General features: G+C 52.7%; 2 protein-coding genes across 3 annotated transcripts in view; both read left to right on the top strand.

The window, feature by feature from the left end:
* Positions 1-6,345, top strand: part of SCN1B (sodium channel, voltage gated, type I beta subunit) — an 11,746-nt gene extending 5,401 nt beyond the window's left edge. The window contains exons 4-6 of one of the 2 annotated variants that reach the window (XM_014536600.1): positions 3,092-3,233; positions 3,731-3,802; positions 6,259-6,345. In XM_014536600.1, coding sequence (XP_014392086.1) covers positions 3,092-3,233; positions 3,731-3,797 — 209 coding nt within the window. In that variant the 3' untranslated portion in view covers positions 3,798-3,802; positions 6,259-6,345. Of the gene's footprint in view, positions 1-3,091; positions 3,234-3,730; positions 3,803-3,889; positions 4,504-6,258 lie in introns of those variants that run through there. The other variant, XM_014536599.1, reaches the window with a different exon arrangement.
* Positions 5,658-23,852, top strand: HPN (hepsin). The gene is made up of 14 exons (XM_005862467.2): positions 5,658-5,675; positions 6,259-6,405; positions 6,959-7,028; positions 12,541-12,642; positions 12,725-12,766; positions 18,827-18,956; positions 19,029-19,151; positions 19,297-19,337; positions 19,579-19,744; positions 19,844-20,034; positions 22,540-22,635; positions 22,827-22,969; positions 23,132-23,296; positions 23,509-23,852. Exons 3-14 carry the CDS (start codon positions 7,013-7,015, stop codon positions 23,545-23,547), a joined length of 1,254 nt encoding a protein of 417 aa, XP_005862529.1. The 5' UTR covers positions 5,658-5,675; positions 6,259-6,405; positions 6,959-7,012; the 3' UTR covers positions 23,548-23,852.
* Positions 23,853-26,198: the final 2,346 nt, after the last annotated feature.

Genomic DNA, 26,198 nt, shown 5'->3' with positions numbered 1-26,198 from the left:
TTAGAGAGAGTGGAAGGGAGAGGGAGAGACAGAGAGAGAAACATCAATGTGAGACACATTGATTGGTTGCCTCCTGCATCCTGACCAGGGCCAGGGATTGAGCCTGCAACTGAGGTATGTGCCCTTGACCAGAATCGAACCCAGGACACTTCAGTCCACAGGCCAACACTCTATCCACTGAGCCAAACCAGCTAGAGCATATTGTAGTATTTTTAACCTTACTCATCACATGATAGTATTTTACTACCCATAATATTATTGTATTATTAGCATTGTTGGCCATGCCATATCCTTTATTTATTTATTTATTTATTTATTTATTTATTTATTTATTTTGGTGTCTGTGTGTAGAAACTGTTGAAAGTTTCATGTTAGTTTGTTCTTTTTTTAAAATATATTTTTATTGGTTTTAGAGAGGAAGGGAGAGAGAGAGAGGTAGAAACATCAATAATGAGAGAGAATCATTGATCAGCTGTCTCCTGCACGCCCCCTGTTGGGGATCATGCCCACAACCTGGGCATGTGTCCTGACCGGGAATCAAACCATGGCCTTCTGGTTCATAGGTCGATGCTCAACCACTGAGCCACACTGGCTGGGCCATATTCTTTTTTATTTTAGTTACTCTCTTCCTGCAGTTTCAACATTACCTATCAGCCTACGTTGCTTCCTGGTAATAACTGCTAAGGAATGAACTGAGTCATTTCTAAAGGAGGGGCAGTGGGTGTTGGTGGTGAGACCTTCACTGGCTTGGCAGAGGTACAGAAGCTGGTAGGAGGCATCTGCGGCCCCCACAGGGAGTGGGGTTGGCAGATGGGAGAAGAGGGCTAATTCTATTTTGATATATCAGCCAAGTGTAAGTGAATCAGGAGTCTTTGGCTAGAAATAAATGATCAAGTTTATTTAAAAGTCTTCAGGTTTGCAAACTGGAAACACAACTAGACAATACCCAGAGTGTTCTGAAGAAGAAAGAAAAGCTAAGAGCTCTCACAGTAAGAAGTGCATTCATGAGAAAAATCAGTCCTACCTCCTAAGCCTCTGGATTAACCCGAGATGTGATTTCCCAGGTGTCTAGTGGTCTGGATAATGGATGTAGTAGGTCTGGACACGTGAGCATTAGTTCAAAAGTTTACGTTTCCAGGCTAGCTGAATCAGGAGTAGAATCATTTCCTCTGCCTCCACCTACTTGATTTTGGTAATTTAGCAGCTTGAGCACAGTGATTTCAGTTGATTCTTCACTCTTTCCTCAGATGTGCCCGGTGTGAGTGAAGAATGTCTTGAGGTAGAGCAGTGTGGACACGCAGGGGAAGCTCTTGTAAGATTTGGGGTTTTTGAAGATATCAAAGATCTCCCCAGAGAAGGTGCCTCTGAGCCTCTCTATGACCCTGTGCCTCACTTTCTCATCTGTAACGAGGGAGAACGATGGTCCTCCGTCTGAGATGTCTGCGTGGGTCGATGGAGGCTGCACTCTCCGTACAGCAGCTATTACCAAGTCTTTCTTTGGCGGTGGAAGCTTTACAGAGCAGACAGGAGCTCAGACCCGGCAGTCAGTTATAGTCGGGGTTGAGTCCTGGCGCCGAGTCCAGTCCTGGCTGTGCATTCTTGCTCAGCACCTTCCCCTCTCTGGACCTCGGTATCCTTGTCTGGAAAATGAGATATAGAGCCGTGTCTGTCACTGTCCTCATCAGATTGGAAGAGCAGGAGGTACGGAATTACTTAAATCCATTTGGGCATTGAGTTCCAGGAGCAGGGTTGAGAATTCTGGTGATGTGAGCTGTATTGAACATATATCAGTCAACTCAGCCTGCTTCCTGAGGTCAGTTGACATGGGAAACCGGAACTGTCTCTACCTTTGGCGTTGTTTTGAAGAGTCAGGGAGATGCTCAGATGAAGACCAAAGCACAGAGCCTGGCTGAGAGCACATATTCACTGCATGAGATGCATTCATGAGATCCTTTGAGTGAATGAATGAATGAATGAATGAAGTGTGAAACCCTGTCCCCACCTCCTCCTGTGGGGAAGTAGGGGAGAAGCATCCGGCCCTGTATCCTCCCTCGCTCTGGCCCAGAAAGCATCAGTGCCATCTGTGCGGGTGAGCAGCAGGAAGTGCGCACTGACAGGGAGGAAGACCGCATGGGCCCAGTGGGGGGAAGATGAGATCCTGGCCAGCCAGAGGAGGGGCTGGGGATGCAGACACCTGCGGAATCTGGCCCAGGATGCCACAGTGGCCTTCAACTCTCGTCCCCTGGCTAAGTGCACTCCTGTTACAGTTTAAATTTAGGCTCGATGAAAGGAGCCAGTGCTGTGGAAGGACAGAGGGTTTCCGGAAAACAGCGCAGTAGCCAATGCTTAGACAGTGTGTCTGTGAGTGCAGCCAAGCACCTGAGGGATGTTAACTGCCATTTTCTCTTCCCAGCAGCCCTGTGAGAAGGCACGAGAATTATCGTCCTCATTTTACAGAGAGGGAATCAAGGCCCAGAGGGGGAGAGTCACTTGCCTAAGGTCACACAGCTACTAAGAGGCAAAGCCCTGACAGTTTGGCCCTAGAGCCCGTGCTCTTAAGTACTATGCTGTACTGCCCCAATAATAACAGTAATAATATTAATAATAGAACACATTTATTGACATCTATATGTTAAGCACTAGTCTACGACTTTTTAAAGCCTTTTTAATTCTACATCACTCTCATGAAGGAGATAGGATGATCAACTTTTTACAGATGGGGAAACTGAGACCCAGAGAGGTTGAGTCACTTGCCAAGGTCACACAGCTGGCAAGTGGCAGAGCCTGCATTTAAACCCGAGCCTTCTGGTTGCAGAGCTATAGCTCTTGGGCACCTCCAGCCACCTGACTGACACAGATGCACCCTCGAGTTACACAGGGAGCAGGATGAGGTGATCCTGCAGCCCATCACAGCTGGTGACGAGCCACAGTAACAGTGATGACACTAGGGAAGCCGCACATTGTCATGTGCAGACCAGGCCCAGGGAGGTCGAGCCACTGTCCCAGCTGGCACACAAGCTTGAGGAACTCAGGTGGCCATGCCTCCTGAGCCTGGCCTCAGCTACCACTTCATCCTGCCTGGCCCCTGCAGCCAACAGAGACATGGCGTCCATCGTGTCTGAGATCATGATGTATGTGCTCATCGTGGTATTAACCATATGGCTTGTGGCTGAGATGGTTTATTGTTACAAGAAGATCGCTGCTGCCACAGAGGCTGCTGCGCAAGAAAATGCGTAAGTGGGGTCAGTGAGGAGGGGGGAGGCAACCCAGGACCCCCAGGACACCCAGAGGGGAGCAGGAGTTAAGTGGGGAGGGAAGGGGAGCAACCCCGGGCACCATCTGCCAGTTGTCCCTAGAGGGGGACATTTGTTATCAGAGATGGGAGAAGGTCCCAGCCCCCTCCTCTCTCATACTCTCAGCCCTACTTCTTTTAGGACTCAGGGTTCAGGCCCAGCATACTGTCCCCCAAAGATATAGGAGTCCAGGCCCCAGCCTCTTTCTTCCCCAGGACCCAGGAGTTTGAGCCCCCAGTCCTTTCCTGCCTCAGACTCAGGACTCCAGACTCCAGCCTGGACTTCTTGTGGGTCACTAGGAGTCCAGCCTGTCGCCCCTCCTTTCTCTAACTCCGGAGCCCTGTGCTCCTGGGGCAGAGACCAAACCCTCCTCAGTCTCCTGGCGGTGGGCCAGCCTGATGAGGGGGTCACTGTCCACCTGGCCTTTGCTCCCACAGTTCGGAATACCTGGCCATCACCTCAGAAAGCAAAGAGAACTGCACGGGTGTCCAGGTGGCTGAATAGCCCTGGTAAGGTGGCTGTGTGGGCAGGGGCTGGTAAGTCTGGGAGGGGGTCAGTTCACTAGGTCCCTGATCCTGTTTCTCCCTCACCTTTAGGCCCTGGGCTCCTCAAGGAAGAGCCAGCCCTAATGGGGAACTTCCGGGCAAAGCCTGCCCCCAATGGGGGTTGGCCATTCCTGGGCCTCCACAGCCTCAGAGTCCTGCCAGCGGAGCTGCTAGGGTGGGAGGGACAGGTGGCTTAGCTCACACCCTTAATCCAGCCTTCTTCCTCCCGCCCACTTGCCCACTCTCGCCATGCATGATGGCTAAAGCAATACTGCCGCTGCCGCCACCCCTGCTTCTGCTGCCTGTTTTTTTTGGGGGGGGGGTGGTGAGGGGGTCAGCGGCTCCGCACCCCTCCTTCTTGCTGATTTGCACACATTGGCCGCTCAGACACGCACTATGGGGCCCAGCCCCTCCCTGCCCAGCGGGGTCGTGAAGGCCAGAACAGTTTTGCGCAGGGGGTTCTGGAACCCTCTTCAGCCCTCACCGACATTCCCCCTCCTGCTTCCTCTGGCTGGACCTGGGGTCTCCTCTCCTGTGATGCACTCTTGCCCAGCCCACCCTCTCTCACCAGCCTTGGATTGTGGCCACTTAGAAAGTGGTCCAGACAGCCTCGTCTCTCTTTACACAAGTAGTTTTGTTCGTGAAATAAAGATTCTTGGACTTGATTTCTAGTCTCTCTCGTGAACCCAGTCGCCCTCTACACCCCACCCCCAAATCCAAGAGCCTCAGTTTTCCCTGGGACCTGCCCTCCCTACACACATTCAGGGAAAAGGATGGGGAAGGAGCAGGCGGGTGCAGTGTCTCAGGCTCAGTGCCTGCCTGGAAGCCCAGCAAGTGCAGCCACTTAGTACTTGATGAATGTGGGACTTGGGGTGTCATTAGCTCAGCAGTCACCATGAGTGGGAGGGGGACTGGGAGGGAGCCAAGGAGGCAGCGCGGGCGGTCCTGGTTCATTCAGCATAAATGAATCAGGAGGCTTTGTTAAAATTAAAAACGGCAAAGTATTCAAGGGTCTTGGGGTTTGCAAACAAACACTATCGTGTAATACCCAGCGTGTTCCCAAGAAGAGATGAAAATTGAGAGTTCTTATAGTAAAAAGTACATTCTTGAGGGGAAAAATCAGTTCTGCATTCTTGGCTTCTGAATGGGTCTGAAGTTGTGATCAGATGTCAGGGGTCTGGATACATGAACATTCTTCCCTAAGTTCTTCAGAGGGCGATCTATAGGGTTTCTATCCCCAGCCATTGATGCACAGCTGAAAAGTTCAAAAGTTCTAGTTCCAAGTGTAGTCAAAGCAAAAATAGAATCGTTTCCTTATACCTTAACCTAACTGACTTTAGAAATTTAACAGCCCGACTATAGTGATTCCATTTCATTTCTTCACTCATTCCTCAGCAGTGTGGGTCTCTCTGGAGTGGTGGGAGTTGGAGAGGGGGAAGGAGAGAGAGGGGAGAGAGACGAGGGGCTGAGCAGCACCAAGTCTACACTAGCATGTCCCCTGTGGGAGGCGGTGGCTGAGTGGGGTGAGCAGGTGGGTCTGATTGTGCGAGGACAGCCTAGCCGGGTGAGAGCTGTGGTCTGTGTTTATGTGGCTGTCCACAGTCAGGTGTCTGGCTGTTTATCTGGACCTGGGGTGTGACGTGGGTCACTCTTGACCACTAGTGTGACAGTGTGTATTTGCCATTGGTCACTTCCGGCCACTTGGCTTGGGCCTCAGCACTCAGTGCTGCCTTTTCCGGGCCAAGCCCCCTTCCCCCTACCTAGGACTCTACAGGCTCCAGAGGTCATTGCTGCAGGCAGCAGAGAGGCTGCCAAAGCAAACCAGCCCCCGTGACTTGTAGGAAGGGGGGGGGGGGGGGGGGGGGGGGGGGGGGGTGTATGTATAAGCAGGGCAAAGCAGACGGGCTGGGCAGGGGACTTGGGAAGGGTCAGAGGCTGGAGCAAGAGTTGGGGCGGGGGAGGAGTCTGGGGAGGGGTCTGGGGCAGGGACAGGGACTACCTTGTTCAGGAGCTGGACAGGGGGTGTTGCAAGGGGCCGGGGTGGACAGGGACTGAGTTAGGCCTGAGCTGGGGTAGGGCGGGGGCTGGGCAGGAGGCAGGAGAGGGAGCAGGGCAGTTGGGGCACTCTGTCTGACTCCCTCTAATGCATATCCCCATTCTTTAGTCTTCGTAAGCACCCCCAGCCTGCTCTGTCTCCCCAAACCCATGTCCCCAGACCAAACCGGCCCCTACTCCCACCTCCCCTGACTGGCACACCTGGGCCCACCCCTCAGGCTGGAGGGAGGCAGGTGGCTGGGCTCCCCTGGTCCAGCCCCTGCAAACCCTGCCCCACCAGCCAGGTGGCCTCTGGCGCTGCCAATCCCTTTGCCCGCCCCTCCACACCCCTTTCCCCGCCTCCTGCCCAGCCCCCTCCTCCTCAGGTGAGGCAGCCAGGCCTAGCAGGCCCCACGCCGCTGCCTCTGCCTCCTGGCCGCCGCTGCGGGGCCACCATGCTCCTGCCCAGGCCTGGAGACTGACCCGCAACTGGCACCATCTCTCAGCTTCGCCCCCACCGGCCGGACCCCAGGGTAAGGACCAGGGCCCTCAGTTCCAGTCGCCAGGCCAGGGTCCCCTCACTCCCACCCAGCCTAATGCTCCCCTCCCGATTGAGGGACTCCCAGGGACCCCAGGAGTGGGCTCTCTGACTTCTCTCCAAGGGCCTTGGAGCAGCACCCCCTTCTTCAGATTCAGAGATCGGGCCCCAGTCTCCTTCTCCCTCAGAACTAGGTGTCCTGCCCCTCCAGCCCTCCAACCTCATACCACGGAGTCCTGGCCCCCAAAACCATCTTTCCCTAGGGCCCAGGGTTTCAGGCCCCCACTCTGCCTAGGAATTGAGACCCTCAGTCCGCTGTCCTCCAGGCTCAGACATGGGACCCCCCAGCCTGCACATCAAGGTGTCTCCCTGGCCACCGGTCAGACACTGACCCCATCCTTGAACCCGGCCTAATCTGCGTCCGTGATCACGGCGTGCTCTGGCCAGGGCCCAGGTCCTCCAGCCTCCCTGGATGGGCGCCTGGGACTGGGGGCACTGGAGCTGGGCTGGGCTCCCCAGGCCCTGCCTTTCCGTTCATCTCCCCACAGGTCCTGCCCCGGCCCAGGAGGTCAGCCGGGGAATCATTAACAAGAGGCTGTGACATGGCGGAGAAGGAGGGTGAGTCCCCCTTTCCCTGAGCCCCAGCTTTAGCTCTGCCTGACGCCCCTCCCTCTGTGCTTTCTTCCCAGCCCTCCACCCCCTTGGAGCCCCCTCTCTCTGGCACTCCTCCTGGGCCCATCCCCACCCCCTCTGAAGCCTTCACCTGATTAACTATTAACCACATGTTCTGTGAGTCTGTGCCACCACCTTCCCACCTGCTACCCCGCATGACCTTCCGGCTCCTTGCCTCAGTTTCCCCTCACCTCCCAGCAATTCCTCAGCTGGCCCTGGGCCTCTCCTTCCTTTGGGGCTATGGTGGGGAGACTGGCTGTGACGGTTAAGGATACAGACTCTGGAGTTGAACCTTTGGGCCTGAGTTTGAACCTGCTTCTGCCACTCTTTTGTTGTATGATCTTGTGCACGTGACATCATTTTTCTGGACTTCAATTTCCCCCCTGGGTCAAGCATGGATCCTAATGCCACATGAGGTTGTTGGGAGCAGGGACAGCAGCAGGGCAGGGCGTGAGGTTGGGAGCAAGATGACGGCGGGGGCTTAGCGTGTGAGATGTACGCTGTTAACCAAAGCTCATGACAGAGGTCAGCCGACTTGGAATCCCAGGGATCTGAGACCCCCACCAATTCAGACATTCCTCCTGCCGCCTGGCATTGTGGGCGAAAGGGCAGAGGGAGGACTTTGGACCTGGCAGGATGGAAGGAGAGGGAGAAATAGCAGAGAAACTACTCCAGGGCGATGGGAAGAAGCCACTGCCGAGTGGCTGGCACTCAAGGGCTCTTGGCAGCCCCCAGCCAGGGCTCCCCACGCCTGGATATGTCACCCTTCTCCACACGTGGGGCCAGCTGGGGCCAGGAGGGGCGGCTTTTCCTCCCCGCCCTCGAGCTGGCGGACTCCCTCTCTTCCTCCTGGAACCAGGCTAGCTGGGTTCCGTCCTAGGCAGTAGTGCTTTCTAGCTTTAAGGCCCTGAGCAAGCAGTATGCCTAACTCTCTGGGCCTCAGTTTCTTCATCTGTAAAATGGAGATGGTACTCACGCACACCTCACAGGGTGGTGCGAGTATTTAATGCAGGAAGTGCTGAGTATGTCGTCTGCAATGATCAGTGTGAATCCCTGGCCTCCTTGGGTCTCAGTACCGTTAGCCACTCAGACCCAACCATTCAGCGATGGCCAGAGTGCGGCCAAGCTTCCAGGGGCTCAGGAGGAGGCACTCCCTGCATTTCAATACTCATACCACCTTGTGAGGTGTGCATGGGTATCATCTCTGTTTTGCAGACGACATTGGGAAGGATGGACAGGGACAGGTCTGGGTACAGAGAGAACTGAGGCACAGTGGGCTCCAATGCATCCTCAGCTGAGGCCCTGTCTTCGGGGGGAGTCTGGCTGGAGGGTGTGGTCAAACCTGGACACAGATGCTGAAAGGTTGTGGTGCTGTGCTTACTTGCTGGGTGACTTGGGGTGGGTGGCTGCACCTCTCTGGGCCTCTTTTCCTCACCCATAAGCCAGGGTGGGGATAACAATGGTACCTTCCTCACGTACAGTTGCAAAGACTTGAGGATCTGCAGGACAGGACCGTGCGTTGGCATGCGGGTTGAGAGCCATTGCTGCTGCCGTGGCTGCTCGGCTTTGTGTGAGGCCCAACTCGAGGGTCTTGGTGCTCCTGGGGACTCAGCCTTGGAGGAGGTGATATCTGAGTTGACACTCATCATGAGGAGGGAGTAGCAGGGTATGCCAGGCAGAGGGAACAGCCTAGCTTCGTGGTCGGCAAACTGCGGCTCGAGAGCCACATGCGGCTCTTTGGCCCCTTGAGTGAGGCTCTTCCTAAGCCTTAGGAGTACCCTAATTAAGTTAATAACAATGTACCTACCTATATAGTTTACGTTTAAAAAATTTGGCTCTCAAAAGAAATTTCAATCGTTGTACTGTTGATATTTGGCTCTGTTGACTGATAATCAGTTTGCCGACCACTGGCCTAGCAAGTAACAGACTGCTGGGGGCGCGGTGGCACGTGGCTGCTTTGGGTATTCCTGGGAGTAAAGTTGAAATGGAGCTGAGAGGGTGATGAGGTCTGTTTTGCACTGTTTTTGAGGAGGGACAGGCAGATGCCTGGGTGTGCTGGGTCTCTCCACAAGATGGCGCTGTCTGTTATTCATTGTTTCTCTTTTCTAACTTATATCTGTAAGTTCTGTGGTTTCAGTTTTTTTTTGGAAGGGCTCTCAGGTTAGGGGGAATATATGTTCAACTCTCAAATCTCTAACAGCCGTGCTTATGTGCTAGGGTTGCTGGCGCCACAGGGCTGAGGCCTTGGACTATGTCCTGTGGAACATTGGGGAGTCACGGAGAGTTCTAGGGAAAGTGACGACAGGTTGGGTTTGATATTTAGGAAGAGCCCCCAAGCTTCCATGTAGAGGCTGGACCAGAGGGGGAGCCTGAGTCAGGGGCAGGGAAGGAGAAGGTGGACAGGAGACATTCAGGAGGCCTGCAAGCTGGGGACCTGCCAGCTCTGACGGGAGGGGGTGCCCTGCAGCGGAGGGGCAGGCCTGAGGATGAGGGCCGCAGATGGGACCTGGGGGTTTGGGGAGACATGGAGGCCAGTGTGGGACCTGAGGTGTGAAAGGCCTAGAGGATTCCAGGAGGGGACGTCTAAGAGGCTGCAGGACCCTAATCTGCAGGAGAGTCCCAGCCCAGGACAGAAAAGGGAAACAGGCTGTGGAGGCGGGTGAGACAGACTTGGAAGTGAGGAGGCATGAGGGAGGCGCGGGGAGGACCATGGCCTGCTCGGTGAATTCCAGATTTCAGAGATAACTAGGTCAGGAGATGGAGAAGGCACTGTTGGAGAAGGAGAAGGAAAGGCCTGGGTGTCCCGGAATTTAAATGAGGGGCCTTCCATTCAGGAAGCTGAAGTTGGGTCTGAGGGGGACTGAGACATGAAGCCGTCAGCTGAGTGGAGTCTCAGAGACAAGGAGCCAGAGACGTCACTTGTGAGGGTTTTACAGACAAACGGTGGGGGCAGAAGGAGGTGCCCTGCAGGAGAGCAGAGCGGAGCCTCTGGGTGAAGGGGCGGGGGCGGGGGGCTGCTCACTGGTCTCAAAGGCCTGTGGCTCCCATCGCATCACGACAAGGATGGCCCTCTCTCAGAGCGAGGGCGCTGCCGTCCGCCAGAGGCACCTGTTTGGGGGTTGCTCGAGTCCCCTGAACCAGAGGGCGTGGAAGGAGTCTCTTCCTCTCGCCCTCGGAGACATGGGTGGCAGCTTCCTGCCTTAGCAGGCACAGCAGAGCGCGGCTGAAAACAAAGGAGCCAGGACCGCCCACCAGAACCAGGACAGTGCTTGGGTACAGAGTTGGGAGTGGGTCTGGGAGGCCCTCCTGAGACATGGCGAGGTCTGCCAGCTGGGCCTCTTTGGAGGGAGGGAGTGTTCTCTCGTGCCTGACGAGAATGCTGGGCTTCAAATTCTTAAGACACCCAGACAGTGGCCCATCCCAGGAAGGTCCTGAACCACTTCCCGCTCTGTTCCGGGTGCTTGGCTGGCCCTGTGCCTATTGGCCAGACGACCATGCCACAGATGAGAGAACGAGGTCTCTTGTAGCCCTGGGAGTGCCTTGCAGATGCCAAGGGCAGTAAGGCACATGCCAGGCCCAGCTGAAGGCTTTCAGCAGCCTTTTCTCGTTGTTCCGTCTGAAATGCCTAGCAAAGGGGTTGGCTTTTAATCCCCAGGGGCCCTGCTGTACAAGGAATAAAATCCATCTTCTCCTCAGGTCCCAGGCCTCCCTGGCTGGCCCCAGCTTTGGTTCCACTGTCTTCCCCAAGTGCATGCCATTCTGGCCATATCAGTGGTCTCTCTTGCCCTCTAACAGATCATGCTTATTCTTGCCTCAAGGCCTTTGACTATGCTGTTCCCTCTGCCCACAGTATTCTTCCTTAAGATCTTTGCATGGCTGGCCTCACCCTTCAGGTCTTAGCTCAAAAGTCACTTATTAGGGCCGGGCTGTGTGGCTCAGTGGTTGAGCATCGACCCATGAACCAAGAGGTTACTGGTTTGATTCCTGGTCAGGGCATATGCCTGGGTTGCAGGCTCAATTCCCAGTATGGGGCGTGCATGAGGCAGCTGATCAATGAGCTTTCTCTCTCATTGATGTTTCTATCTCTCTATCCCTCTCCCCCCCCGTCTCATCAATAAAAAAAAAAACAACACAAACCTGTATTTTTTTAAAAATCACTTATTAGGAAGGCTCTCCTTTAGCACCCTGCTGCCCCAACATGCATTATTTCTTTATAGTCTTTGCCACAACTGGAAATTATCAAGTTCATTTATTGTCTACTTGTTTACTCCCCCCTCACCTTACACACATGAGAATGTGAGCCCCATGGCCAGCATCTCATCCATCTTGTTTTGAGATGTGTCCCTAGAGCCTAGAATGGTACCCAGTACACAGCAGCTGCTCAATGGGACAATGAATGAATAAGGCTCCATTTTACCAATGAGAAGACTGAGGCCCACAGAGATGAAGGGAGTTGCCAGGGCCACACTGCTTTAATGATTGAAAGGCACTTTTTGAGAACTTGCTATATGCCAGGGACTATGTACAGGGAGAGGTAGCATTGCTTAGTGGTTATACATTTGAGCCCCAGCTCCAAATCTTCCCAGGGTTCAGGACCCAGCACCGACTCTTGCTAGCGGAGTCACTTCAGGCATGTGATTCTTCTCTGGGCCTCAGTTTCCCCTATATGAAAAATGGGACTCATAACTGAGATAAGGACTGAATAAATTAATGCATTCAGAGCAGTACTTGGAGCATAATAAGCATCTGATAAAAAGTTTGGCTATTATTATTTAAAAGAACTTTATTATTTAAAAGTATTATTTATAGAGGTGAGTACTAGGTGGATGCCCATTAAATAGGTGAGGAAACTGAGGCTCAAAGAGGTGATGTCACCTGTCCAAGGTCTCAGCTAAGAGTGGGGAAGGTTAGTATTTATAAGTGAGGCTGGCAAGTTTTCAAACTTAAGTTCTTAACCTCCAGGGGCAAACTTGACGTTGGAGCTGGGTCCTGTGGGGAAAGTCTGGTACCCAGGGACAGAGGGTCTGGAACATTAGAGAGAAATGAGGCAGTGAGGGAATGCCAAACAGCAGGGAAGAAAGCTGCCAAGAGGGCAAAGGTCAGGCGTCACAGCCCCCAAGAGGCTCCAAGAACGTCTGGGGAAGTTAGCAGAAGTGAGAGGTCCAGGAAGAGATGTCCCAACGTGATGACGATGACGGAGCTAAAAGCAGCGTCACTGGGGGAGGAGAAATGCCAGGAGTGCAGGCAGCGAGGGTGGCAGCTGTCCCAGCCACTCCCCTTCCCAGCTGCAACCCTTGAGGAGCTGGACACCTGGCCGTCCTCGCTGCAGGGGAGAGGCAGCCCTGCCAACTGGGCCTGGTAGGCTCCGACATGTGGGGGAGACCGAGCTGGCCCTACGCCCAGACCCCACCCTGATGAGGATGGCCTGGCAGTGGCCCCAGCATGGTCTCTGTTGCAGGTGGCCGGACTGTGCCATGCTGTTCTGGATCCAAGGTAGCAGCTCTCACTGCAGGGACCCTGCTGCTCCTGACAGGCATCGGGGCAGCGTCCTGGGCCATTGGTGAGAGCGGCCCCCTGCACCTCTACCCTCCCCTGCCCCTGCGGCCCCAGCCTACCTGCCCTCACCTCTGCCTTCTCTGCAGTGACCGTTCTACTCAGGAGTGATCAGAAGCCACTGTATCCGGGTGAGTAAAGCAGGGCCCTCTGGGGCGCCTGGAGGAACCTGTGCTGGGGGAGCTCCGTGGAGGGGGTTGGGATGAATGCACTCGTGCTGAGTGCTTGTCTGGACCAGGTGCTGCTGAAAGCAATTCACTCGTCTAACCCAGTGTTTTCCAGACTCTAAATGTGTTACCCATTAATGTATCATAAAATTAAATCAGTGAGTGGAAAATCGGATTTTAAAACGTATGAAGTAGATGAGACTAAAAAATATTCGAATGAGTCTCAGTAAGAAAACTCTTGCTAATCTTTTATTTTGGTTTTATGAGGGTGGGACTGTTATTCTCTCCATTTTAAAGATGGGGAAACTGAGGCTCAGAGCCATGGCATGGTTTGCCTCAGAAAACTTAAGTTCAAGGCCACATCACGATGGAAAGCTGGTTTTTTTTGTTTTTTTGTTGTTTTTTTTTTTTAAATATGCTACTGCTCTTTTTTTTTTTTTTAATATATATTTTATTGATTCTTCACAGAGAGGAAGGGAGAGAGACAGAGAGTCAGAAACATTGATGAGAGAGAAACATCGATCAGCTGCCTCCTGCACATCCCCAACTGGGGAAGTGCCCGCAACCCAGGTACATGCCCTTGACCGGAATCGAACCTGGGACCTTTCAGTCCGCAGGCCGACGCTCTATCCACTGAGCCAAACCGGTTTCGGCTGTTTTGTTTTTTACTGCAGAGCGTAGACAAAACATGTCTGAGAGGCACTGTGTGAAACCAGCGAGCTCTTCTAGCTCCCCTAGAAGGTAGCTCCTATTACCTCCATTCACAGATGTGGAAAGTGAGGACACACAGCTGGTCAGTGATGGGACCAGGAGTAGCTCTTAGACTTGCCTGATAGCGATGTGTCTGCAGGAGAGAACGACCACACTGCTAACAGGCACAGAAGCTCATTGTGGAATGAATGAATGAACTGCCCAAAATGCCAACTCCAAGCTGCCTTCTCGTGGTCCAGGACAGCAGGAAGGAAGGGGAAGTTGGGTGATGGGATATCTTTTTCACTCCCATGCGCCTCATCTACTTCCATAAAGGACTCAGCTCACATTAAGAGAAGAAATGAAAATCCAGACAAGGGAAGCCAACATCAGTGCTAGTCGTCATAGCAGCACTTACATGTGCCAGGCACAGGCCTTGGCTCTACAGGTGTCCATTCATTAAATCCTCACAACAGCCCATTTTAATATGGGGAAACTGAGGCACACAAAGGCCAGGCGATATGCTGCAGGTCACAGAGCTAGTAAGCTCTGGGGTCTGGAACCCGGCCGCTGGATTCAGCTCTTATGCAGAACCTCTACGTGCTATGGCTCCTCAAGAAACGGGAGCTGCCATAGTGAGGGCTCACATATGCTCACACAGGCCCTGGCGGTGGCCCTTGCACAATAGCCTGGTGAAGCTGGAGCTATTTTCATCACCCCAAGTGGGGAAACTGAGGCCATTGAAGTGCACTGACTTGCCCAAGACCACATGTCCCATCAGGGGCAGGGCAGAGGGATCATGCCCCTGCCAAGTCCCTCCATGGCTCCCCACCACCATTGGGTTCTCAGCGAGGGCTTTCTACGCCCTCACTTCACACTTGCCCCTGGCACTCTCACACCCTTGAAGGACCCTCCTGGCACTGTAGCCTTTGTTCACCCACCTCTTTCCAGCTCATACCTAGAGGCAGGTTTCAGGGTTCTGCAGTGTCACTGCCAAGTGGGGGCCCTGGCAGAGTCTCCATGTTTTCATCTGTAAGCTCGGGGTGAGAATTAGAGGACATAATGATCCAGGCAGGGCTTGGCTCTCAGCCAACTAGGTAAACATTGGCTTTAACTTCCCTGAGCAAGGCCTTCTGGCACTCCCAGACCACATGTTCCCCAAGCCCATGGCCATCCTGCTGCCCGGGTAAAACGCTCCTCACACTCACAGTGGATTATTTACTCCTGGAGAATTTTAGGAGGGCAGGGCATTTTTTTTTTTTTACTGCCCCAGACAGTGTCCTGAACATGGTGGATGCTCAGGAATTTATTTATTTTTAATCCTTACTTGAGGATATTTTCCCACTGATTGTTTAGAGAGTAGAAGAGAGAGGGAGAGTTTGCCTCCTGCATGTGCCCCGACCAGGGCCTGGATCGGGGAGAAGCCTGCAACCTAGGGAGAAACCTGCAACCTAGATATGTGCCCTTGACCAGACTCGAACCCAGGACCCTTTGGTCTGCAGTCGAACGCTCTATCCAATGAGCCAAACTGGCTAGGGCAGGAAATCTTTGCTTAACGAATGAGCACAAATACAAACCGCTAAGATGAACTAACTTGTCCTGGGCTTCACTGAACGGGAGGTAACAGGCCACAGTTCTGACCAGCTCAGGCCAGTGCCAGCACCCTTGCCCTTCAGCTATACTTGGGGTTTTCAAAAAGTGTTGGGAAATTACAAAACAAAAACCAAACAAAACATCCCCACAAAAAAATAAAACTATACCCTTGCCTCATTTTTCTGGGGTTGTCACACTTGTAAATATATCAGACGATTTGGTAAGCAAACAAGGTGACCCAGAACACACTTTGCATTGACTAAAATAATACAAATGAGAATAAAGAATTTAAAAGTGAGAGAAAGAGTGGCACAAAATAAGGCCACTGAACTCTTCTAAATTATAAGGCATTTTATATTTCTTCCCCCTCCACCTTCCCTAAAACACAATCATAATGTGATGTTTTCCTAAGACCTCATGCTTTTTGGAAATCACATTTCTGGAGCACTTATTTCAAAGTAAGAATTTACTCCACCCCACTTGGTATTTCAAATCCAAGTCTTGGTCTTGGAACTCAGGGGGTGGTGGGTACCACCCAACAGAGGTGCCAGGAACCCCCTGCCCAACCCCAGAGCAAGGGGCCATGATTAAAGCAAGCAAGCAAGCCAGGAAAAGCCTTTAAAAAATTTTTTTTTAATTAAATATATTGGGATGACATTGGTTATAGACTTCAAGTGTGCATTTCTATGAAAGATGATCTGTATATTGCAGCATGTGTTCATCACCCAAAGGCAAATCTTCCTCCGTCACCATATATTTGACCCCCTTTGCCCTTTACTTGCCCCCCAACCCCCTTCCTCTGGTAACTACCATATTGTCTGTGTCTGTGAGTTTTTGTTTGTTTATCTTGTCTGTTCATTTGTTGCTTTTAGTTTTATATCCCACATATGAGTGAAATCATATGGTTCTTGACTCTGACTTATTTCAGTCAGCATGACATTCTCAAGATCCATTCATGTTGTTGCAAATGGCAGCATTTCATCTTTTCTTATTAGCCAGGAAGCTCTTAGTCTGGGCTGTGGGTGAGTGTATTTGGGGTGGGGACACGAAAAGGTCTCTGTTAGACCCACAGAAGGAGCAGGGGGTATGCAGGTCAGCAGGCCTGGTTTGAAATCCTGGCTCTGCCAGTTTTTAGGCCCCTGGAAAAATACATTCTTTCTGAGGCTGTTTCTTTTCCTTTTAAAAATTATTTATTTTTATTTTTAAATCTTTTTTGTTGAAAGTATTACATATGTCCCTTTTTCCCCCCATTAACCACCTCCAGCCCTCCCTCCCCCCTGCCCCCCACCCAGGCTTTCAGAGGCTGTTTCTTCCTCTGTAAGATGGGCATAGAAATGGTCTCTACCTCCCGGGATGGTATGGGAGAGAATATGACACATAGCATGGGGCCAGCCCATGGACAACCCCAGGAAACGTAGTCAGTATGATTATTTCTGCGCTATTATTGTTTCACCCTTACGAGGGGAAGTTGCCTAAGAGGCTGTGTAGGGCAACGTTAAAAGCTTGGGGTTTGGAGTCACTGGGGCCTGAGTACATATCCTCTCTGCCTCATTTGGCGATGCGGGGCAAGTCACCCCGCCTCCCCAAGCTTCCCCTCACCCATCTGGAAAATGGGGATGACCTTTGTGGCCTCGGGCACAGTGACGGAGAGCATGTAGCATCGCGCTGGTGCACAGTAGGTCCTCAGCAGGACAGGGTTCTCCCTGGAAGTCCTTGCCCAGATCTGTGGGGCTTGGGGAAGACTGCTCAGCTTGGTGTGGTCTCACTGGGTTTTCCCTGACAGGTTGCGAAAGTGACTTTCACCAGAATCGGGGTCCCAGAATGTGCTCTCAGAACAGCCGTCATGTGGAGGCAGGAGAAAAGGAGAGGCCCACAGCTGATCTTCCCCCAAACCTACCTCCCGCTTTCCCCATCCCTGTCAGTGGCAGCTTAGTCCTTCAAGGGGCTCAGGCCAAACACCTTGGAATTGCCCTTGACCCCTCTCTTTCCTTAATCCAATTGTCCCCAAACCCTGCGGGCTCCACCTGTAAAATCTGTCCAAAATCTAAACTCTTCTCCCCCTCCAGTGCTCCACCCTGGCCCAGCCTCCATCCTCTCCCTTCTGGACATCACAGCCACCTCTCTCTCCTGCTCCCCCCGCCCCCCCCGCCCTGTTCTCCACACACAGCCAGAGGGAGCCTGTGAACCCTAGGCAGGTCAGAGCCCTCCTGGCTCAGATCCTCCCAGGAGCACCTCACTCCGGGTAAAAGCAAAGTCCCTAGCGTTGATCCAGTCCGTCTCCTGCCTCATCTTCCCCTCGCTCACTTTGCTCCAGCCTCCTTGCTATTCCTCAGCCCCCACCCCCAGCCTGAGAATCTTTGCACTTGCATTCCCTTCCCTTGGCCTAGTTTTCTGTCCCCTCACTTTTCTTCACAACTCTCTTTCTCACTTCCTTCAGGTCTTTGTTCCCTTACCACTTCTCAGGAAGCTTTCCTTCCCAGCTATTGAAAATCGCAGCCTCACTGCTCACACCAGCACCCTGACTCTGTCAAAGCTTGATTTGTCTCCCTGGCCCCTTCTTTGGTGACACATGATCTATTTTCCTTATCGGTACCTTTCCTTATCCATCTCACCTATTGGCCTTTGAATGCCACAGAGCAGGGGTTTTGTCTGATTTGTTCACTGCCTAAACTAGAGCCGGCATGTACTGAGTGGGGCAGGTAAATAAATATGACTAAGGGCTGTGGCCTGGCTTAGGGGTGAACAAGGGTCCTCTGGCCATGTGTGGGGAGCGGCCTATGAGGAGCTGAGAGGACATCAGCTTTCAATACCACCAGCACCAGGCAGGAGGAATCCGCCCAGGCGCTGCTCAGCCCTCCTGTGTGTCCCTGCCCTGCCTCGTCTCCGTGTGAGGATGTGCCTGGTTGGGTGGCGTTTATTGTTATCTCCCTCACCCCAGACTTTGGCTTGGTGAGGGCTGTCTTAGTCATCTTTGTGTGCCTAGCATCGCCCCTCTAGGACGAAGCATGAAGTATGAGTCTAGTTAAAGCTTAGTTTGGTGAATGAATGAGTGAATGAATGAATACTACATCCTCTGCTTGGAGAATTATGCACTTTAATATACTCAAGGCTCTGACAAGTCCTACAGGAAAGATAGCTATCCTTTCCTCTTTTTTTAAATTTAAGACTATAGGATGTCTTTAAATATTTTGGCAATTTGATGTATTAGTCAAGGGTCTTCAGATGGCAAAAGACAGAAGAAAAAAAATAAACTGGCTAAATGAAAAAAGGGAATGATTAACTCAACCACTCCTGGGGGTTCTTCAAGCCTGGCTCCATCAGGAGCTTAAAACTATTCGCAGAAATCTCTTGGCTTTCCTCTATGTTGGCTTATTTGTCCCTTCATGTGGGCAAAGATGGCCTCAGCACGTGCAGCCTCACACACCATTCCCCTGGGGGACTGGTTGAAACAGTTTCCCTTTTTCCAAATGTCCCAGCAAAGTCCCAGACTTACAGCGCGTGAACAGCCAGCTTAGGAAGTCCTGTGGAAAGAGGCGCTTCCCTGCTCCCAGCAGGGCCAGCCAAAGTCCCAGGGCGGCTGTTCCTGGGTCTAATTTGTCACGTGCTCTTCTGGACACAGGAGTGTGGGGGGCATGGGGCACTCTGATCAGCCCTGCTGGGACTCGGACTAGAACACATGGCGGAGCACAGCCAGGAAGGCTGGGCAGGAGGCGAGCGTGTGGCCGTCCTGTCTCCCTGCAGTGCAGGTCAGCCCAGCAGACACTCGGCTCACAGTCTTTGACGAGACGGAGGGGACGTGGCGGCTGCTGTGCTCTTCGCGCTCCAATGCCAGGGTGGCGGGACTCAGCTGTGAGGAGATGGGCTTCCTCAGGTACTGGGGTGCCCCTTGGAGGGGTGGCAGTGGGAGGGTGGGAGGAGCAGGCCTGACCCCTGCCCTGCCCAGGGCACTGGCCCACTCGGAGCTGGATGTGCGGACAGCGGGTGCCAACGGCACGTCAGGCTTCTTCTGTGTGGACGAGGGAAGGCTGCCCTACGCCCGGAGGCTGCTTGAGGTCATCTCCGTGTGGTGAGGAGGGCAGTGGGCAGGTGGGGGCACACACCCTGGCCCCGCAGCTCCCAAGGCGCTCCTACCTGCTCTTCCTCACTTTCCTTCTCTGTCTGAACTGGCCTCTTTCTGTTTCTCTCTGTCCCCGTCCCTGTCTTTCTTACAGTGACTGTCCCAGGGGCCGCTTCCTGGCTACCATCTGCCAAGGTGAGATCCTGACGCTCAGAACCCTCTTCCTGAGACCAGGGTAGGACCATGTCCCCCAAGGATGGGTCCATGTCCCCTTCAGGTTTCCCAGGGCAGGGCCTTGTCCCATCGGACAAACCCAAGCAGGCCATATCCTCTTAGGTCCTCCAAGGACCAGGTCGTGTCCTCTCAGACCTCCTGGGGCAGGGCTGGCCCTGAGGGCTTCCAGGCCCCCACTCCCCCTGACTCGCCTCTCTCACAGACTGTGGCCGTAGGAAGCTGCCCGTAGACCGCATTGTGGGAGGCCAGGACACCAGCCTGGGCAAGTGGCCATGGCAAGTCAGTCTTCGCTATGATGGAGCGCACCTCTGTGGTGGGTCCCTGCTCTCCGGAGACTGGGTGCTGACAGCCGCCCACTGCTTCCCTGAGTAAGTGACCCCCATGGCACCGAGGAGGGTAGCGGGGGCAGTGAGGTGGGGGGGCTGTTCCCAGGCAGGCTGCCACCCTCCCCTCCTGTTCCCTGGTAGGCGGAACCGGGTCCTGTCACGATGGAGTGTGTTTGCCGGAGCTGTTGCCCAGGCCTCACCCCACGGCCTGCAGATGGGGGTTCAGGCAGTAATCTACCACAGGGGCTATCTCCCCTTTCGGGATCCCAACAGTGAGGAGAACAGTAATGATATCGCTCTGGTCCACCTCTCCAGCCCCCTGCCCCTTACAGGTAAGTCTGAGCCCTGGCCTGGGGACTCCTGAGGCCGTGAGGTGAGAGGAGGGACCAGGGGCCTAGGAGTCCATGGTGACAAGGGAAATGCTCTTGAGGGACACAAGTGGGTGCCCACCAAGTAGGAATGGCTAGTGCGGCCGCTTTGTAAAGTCTGGCAGTTCCTCAGAAAGTGAAACATGGAGTTGCCACGCGACCCAGCGATTCCACTCCTGTAGGACGCCCCAAAGAAATGAAAACGCGTGTCCACACAGGAGCTTGTACACATGCATTCACAGCAGCACTGTTCGCACTGGTCAACAGGTGGAAACGACCATGTCTGTCCTCTGACAAATGGATAAAAACGTGGCCAATCCATACAATAGAATACTATTTGGCCATAGAAAAGAACAAACATTTCTGTGATATGCAATGGCCGACCCTTGAAAACATTCTGCTAAGAAAGAAGTCGGACCAAAAGGTCACTATGTGATTCCGTTTATATGTTTCTGTCCAGAATAGGTACCTCTATAGAGAAAGAAAGCAGATTCGTGGTGGCAGGGATGGGGGTGGGGAGGTTAGGGGTGACAGCTAAGGACACAGGGTTTCTTTGGGGGTGATGAAAATGTCCTAAAACTGATTGTGGTGCTGGATGTACCTTCCTAGTGCCCCGCATGCTACTCAACATCTGTGAACCCACTAAAAACCATTGACTTGTGCATCCTAAGTGGGTGAATTGTGTGGTATATGAATTATATATCAAAAACATTTTTTACCAAAAAAAACCCCAATCAAATGAAATGAAGATAATGTTTTAAATATATGGATGAATCAGGCAGCTAAGAGTCATTCCCCCTGCAGCTCTCCAGGGCATTTCCTTGCTCCCAATGAGGAGGACTCACGTGGGGACAGGGTGTCTCTGACACTTCTCCAGGCTGCCTGGCGGGCTGAGGGTAGGCCTTGGGCTTCAGCTTTCAGCAGGCCATCGTGTGTAATAATAATAAAAACCATGGTGGTGGTGATGGGCCTCCAACAGGCACCAGTCAGATAGTAATAGTGAAATAGTTCAATAAAGTGATGCAGTGATGAGAGGAATGAACACGAACACTTGCACGGCGCCTTCTCTGTGTCAGGCCCTGTTCTCCGGGTCCTGTGCACAAGCTCATTTAGTTCTCACCGCAGCCTGGGAGGGTGGGTCCTTTTTTAAAAAAAATTATTATTTTTTTAATAAATCTCCCACCATTTTTTAAAATATATTTTATTGATTTTTTTTACAGAGAGGAAGGGAGAGGGATAGTTAGAAACATCGATCAGCTGCCTCCTGCACACCCCCTACTGGGGATGTGCCCACAACCAAGGTACATGTCCTTGACTGGAATTGAACCTGGGACCCTTCAGTCCGCAGGCCGAGGCTCTAGCCACAGAGCCAAACCAGTTAGGGTGGGGGGTCCTTTAATCATCCTGTTTTCCACCCGGGGAGAGGTCCCAACAGAGAGAAGGTAAATAATGTCTCAGATTCCCACAGCTGGCAAATGGCAGAGATTTGAGCCCAGGCCTCCTGGCACTGGAATCAGCCTGCAACCCCCAGGCTGTGTGCCAGGGAAGCCAGGACCATTTTGTGGTTTGCATTATACTTATTTTTATGGTTATTTTCTTTTTAATGATTCATGATACTGGTTTTCCATTTAAGGGAGTGATACATGTTCTTTTCCCCCTTAGAACAAAATAAAGTCTCCTCTGTAGTGAAAAGAGTGAGGGGTTGACAGCACTGACGTAAGGAAGTGTCCGTGAGGCACAGGGGATGGGGTGGGAGTGGCTTGGGTTTAAAAAACATGGCTGAGGGGTCACAGCTGCAACGTCGGATGCAGGTCCTTGCCAGCTGCGTGATCTGGGGCCTGTGGCTTTACCTTTCTGTGCTTCAGTTTCCCTCCTCCGTAAAAAGGACTTCCTAGGATTATTGACATGATTAAAAGGGTGACTATGAGTCCTGGCCAGTGTAGCTCAGTTGGTTGAGCGTCCCGTGCACCAAAGTTCGCAGGTTTGATTCCCAGTCAGGGCACATGCCTGGGTTGCGGGCTCAATCCGCAGTAGGGGGTGTGTAGGAGGCAGCCGATCAATGTTTCTCTATCATCATTGATGTTTCTCTCTTTCCCTTCCTCTCTCTCTAAAAATAAATAAATAAAAACATTAAAAAATGAACGAGGGGAAAAAAAGAACACGGGCCTGAGAATTGGGCAATCTGGGTTCAAATTCTGTCTTTGCCAGTCATTGTGAGACTTTGAACAAGTGCCTTGGCCTTGTCCCCCCTTCTGTGAAATGGGGTAAGAGTCCTCCTCCTCCCTGGGCTGATGGAGATGCAAGGAACTGACACGGGAAGGTGCCTGATACCGAGTGAGCTCTCAGGAGACAGCAACTGCTGCTGTAGCTGCTTTAAAGAACAGAGGAAAGGGTGTGTCAGGGGCACTGGAGGCAGCTGGACAGACGCTGGTTCCAGGTAGGGCTGGACCAGCGTGGTCTCTCTCACAGAATACATCCAGCCCGTGTGCCTCCCAGCTGCCGGCCAGGCCCTGGTGGATGGCAAGATTTGTACGGTGACTGGCTGGGGCAACACGCAGTACTACGGTGAGTCCCACCCTCTGCCTGGGAAGCCGCCAATAGGGAGACTGACCTGGGCCGGGGGGAAGGGCAGTCTGGCAGGTTTGGTGCCTCTTGGCCCTGGGCCATAGGGACACAGGAGCCTGGGGTGGGCACCAGGAGGGGAGGAGGGTGTGCATGCTCACCAGCTCTCCCCAGCCTTGCCCGCACACCCCCAGGCCAACAGGCTGGGGTACTCCAGGAGGCCCGAGTCCCCATAATCAGCAACGATGTCTGCAACGGTCCTGACTTCTATGGGAACCAGATCAAGCCCAAGATGTTCTGTGCTGGCTACCATGAGGGTGGCATTGATGCCTGCCAGGTGAGGGATTGTGGGGGACAGCCCCTGACCCTGCCACTCTAGAGATGGAGACACAGGGCAGTGGGTGGTCAGGCTCCTACCTCAGGGCCAGATGACTCCGTGACCACAGCCCATGGCCATCCGAAAGCACCTCCAGCCTTGCCTCCCCTGCCCCCCCCCCAGGGTGACAGTGGTGGCCCCTTCGTGTGTGAGGACAGCATCTCTCGGACCCCACGTTGGCGGCTCTGTGGCATTGTGAGCTGGGGCACTGGCTGTGCCCTGGCCCAGAAGCCAGGCGTCTACACCAAAGTCAGTGACTTCCGGGAGTGGATCTTCCAGGCCATAAAGGTGAAAGTTGGGCCCAGATGGGGCCAGAGGATACGAAAGTCTGGGACTCTCATTGGGGAAAGGGAGGCAGGGTTTTCTGGAGACCTTTGCTCAGGCCTAGAAGAGGCACCCTGTGGAACAGGGATTTCAAAGGGCTTCTTGGAAGAGGAGGCTAGTTGTGGGACTTTCAGGGAAGCCTCTCAGACCTCAGAAGGCCCCAATTGTCTCCCCAGACTCACTCCGAAGCCAGCGGCATGGTGACTCAACTCTGACCTGACCTCTCCTTGCTGCAGACGCCTCCAGGGCCCGAGTTAATCTAGGTGGCCTCAGCCCCACATGGTGGGATCCACCCGGGGCCTGGGATGGAACTTTTTTCTTCTTGGGCCCAGCCCACAAGTCCAAGGAGACCTTCCCTCCAGGGTCCTGTCTTCCACAGTGGCGGGCCCACTCAGCCCTGGGACTACCTGAGACTCCCCTTCCTGACCCGCATGTAAATATTGTTCTGCCATCTGGGGATCCCATCTAGGTATCCCTGATGAAAAGCTGTTCTTTAAATAATAAAATTGGTTTTGATTAATGTGGCCTCTGAGTTTGCAAATGTAAGAAGCAATGAGGATATTTTGGGGGAAGGAAACAAGGAATTAGGGCCTGGAACAAACCAGGCAGGGACCGTGACCCTCTCATTCCCACTGGCTCAGGAGAAAAGAATTGATTCATAACTGGAGATGTCCTGAAGCATCTGGCTTCAGGTACTGTTGGATCCAGCTGCTCAAATATTTTTATCAGAACTGTGCCTGTTTTCCTCGCAAATCTGCTTTTCTCTGGGTCAGCTTCACATCCAAGCAGCCTCCCCCACAAGCAGAGACAGAGATGCCCCGCTCCCCCCCCTCCCCCCCGCCAAAAAACAACAAACAACTCTGCGCTTACACACCATAGACCACTTCGTGCCGGTGGGAAGGGAATGCTTCTTTCCCAACAGCCATAGCAAAAAGCCCCAGGCCTGCTCTCACTGGACAGATTTGGGCCATATGCTCATCCCTTATCAAGTCACTGCACACCTGACACATGAGCTGGGAGGGAGGTTTGACCCTCAAGAACTACATGAGTGGGAGTGGGGGGTTCCCAAAGGAAAATGGGTTGCTATTTCCAGAAAAAATGAATGTAGATGCCCAATAAGAAAAAAAGACATCCACCTTTGGCCAACACAGGAAAAGGCCCTGTAGGATGGAGACAGGAGCACCAGGCCCTGTGAGCACAGCCTGAGACCCACCTCTTCCTTCATCCAGGCTGGAGGTTGGGTCCCAGCTTCTGACACCCACTGTGTTTTCTAGAGCATCTGCCTCTCTTGTGGGGGCCCACCAGGGGGCGCTGCTGCCTCTAAACTGTGAGAAATTAAGGGCCTTTTTGGCTAGTCTTGCCCACTGTTGCTGAAAACCAGATACTCTGCAGGACAACGCTAATTGAGTGCAGGCTTCCCATAACTTTCAATGGCAACAATTATAATGTTTTGCCCATCAACTACAAGCCCCCAAACAATTTCCTAAAACAGTAATCGACACCGGAAAGCACCTCTGAATAACTCACTATCTTGGAAAATGCTCCAAGCATCACTCGCTGCACACCACACTGTGCATGGTTGATCCCCACCCGGCTTAGTCCATCGGAGCACCCAGGTACCTGTCTGGTTGGCAGAGCTCCACGCAGTTTTCCAGATGCCTGCCTGTGGCTGGCAGTCTTGACCATCCCGTTTGAGGTGTAATTGAAGACCTGACGCATGTGGCTTTGTTAGGAATGCACTGAGTTACAGGGCTGTGACTATACACTTTCCTTTGTAATTGTCAGCCGGAAAGTGTACTGTACATATGTTCTATGAAGTTCTGGGACTCAGAGAATATGGCCCACCCGCGGGTTCTGAGCAGACACAATCACGTCCTGGAGCGTCTGAGAGGACACAGCTCAGCTGGCCAGGAAGGAGCGGTCTAGGAGGAGAGGCTGCTGCTCCGTGGGGACTGAAGGGGCCACGGCCCTGCCCTGGGGGAGCTGAAGAATGTGGCCCTATATCAGGGTATCTGTCCGAAGTTTGGGCATTAAAAGTCAATAGGCAGCCTACTGGGAAAATGTCAATCAGGGGGCCCCTGTGGCTTCTGCCAGCATCATTGCTGCCTTGGAGGGGAAAGGGGTGGGAGATTAAGATTCACTCAATAGCCAGTTTCCTTTGTATGCCAGGGGTCAGCAGCCCCAGTTTCTCCTCCTGTTCCCACCAACCTGCCACGCCCCACCCCAGAAGTCCCAAAGAGATTAGAAAAATAATAACAACCACAGGGCTGCTTTGAAGTAGTGCTGGAATTTTGGTCTTCAGAATGATTGCCTATCAAAACTCTCACTTCCATGTCATTGCTGTGCATCTGTGAGCCAGAGCATTTGACCAGTGTTATCTAATTACTGTAACCACATCAGGAACAGCAGCAAGGCTCTGCACTCATTGTTATGTTTATAGCTGAATATTCACTTTCAAATATAGAAAAGCCTCCTGGGTGTAACTTGGAATGGAGAGCTCCGTATGCGGTTTATAAGTTGGCATTCTCCAGTCAAATTCAAGGAGAAATGTACAATTATTCTTTCACAACAGCTATTCTGAAAGTAAAATGGCACCATGATTAACAATGATTGTGATGGGCATTCATTTTATATTCAGAAATAATTATTGTGAATGTTCAAATAGTGGTGTGAGTAGGGAATGGATTTTTGTTTCTGCAAAAAAGGAATACTACTTAAATCCTGCAGTTATTAAGTGAGCAGCTGTTCCAGTTCTACTGCTGTATAACAAACCGCCCCAAACTCAGTGGTATGAAATAGCAACCATTTATTATGCTCAAGATTATGTGGCTCAGAAAGTCAGACTGAGAACAGCAGGGACTGCTTG

Source organism: Myotis brandtii, unplaced genomic scaffold, assembly GCF_000412655.1.
Source record: "Myotis brandtii unplaced genomic scaffold, ASM41265v1 scaffold165, whole genome shotgun sequence".
Taxonomy (NCBI): Eukaryota; Metazoa; Chordata; class Mammalia; order Chiroptera; family Vespertilionidae; genus Myotis; species Myotis brandtii.
Note: the sequence above shows the minus strand (reverse complement) of the source record. Positions and strands in the feature narration are given on the sequence as shown.

What these genes read in the sequence shown, in the direction of transcription:
- HPN (XM_005862467.2), top strand. An exon ending in GCCGCCCACTGCTTCCCTGA is followed by an intron (nt 19,745 to 19,843) that starts GTAAGTGACCCC and finishes GTTCCCTGGTAG; the next exon opens with GCGGAACCGGGTCCTGTCAC. An exon ending in GTGGCATTGATGCCTGCCAG is followed by an intron (nt 22,970 to 23,131) that starts GTGAGGGATTGT and finishes CCCCCCCCCCAG; the next exon opens with GGTGACAGTGGTGGCCCCTT.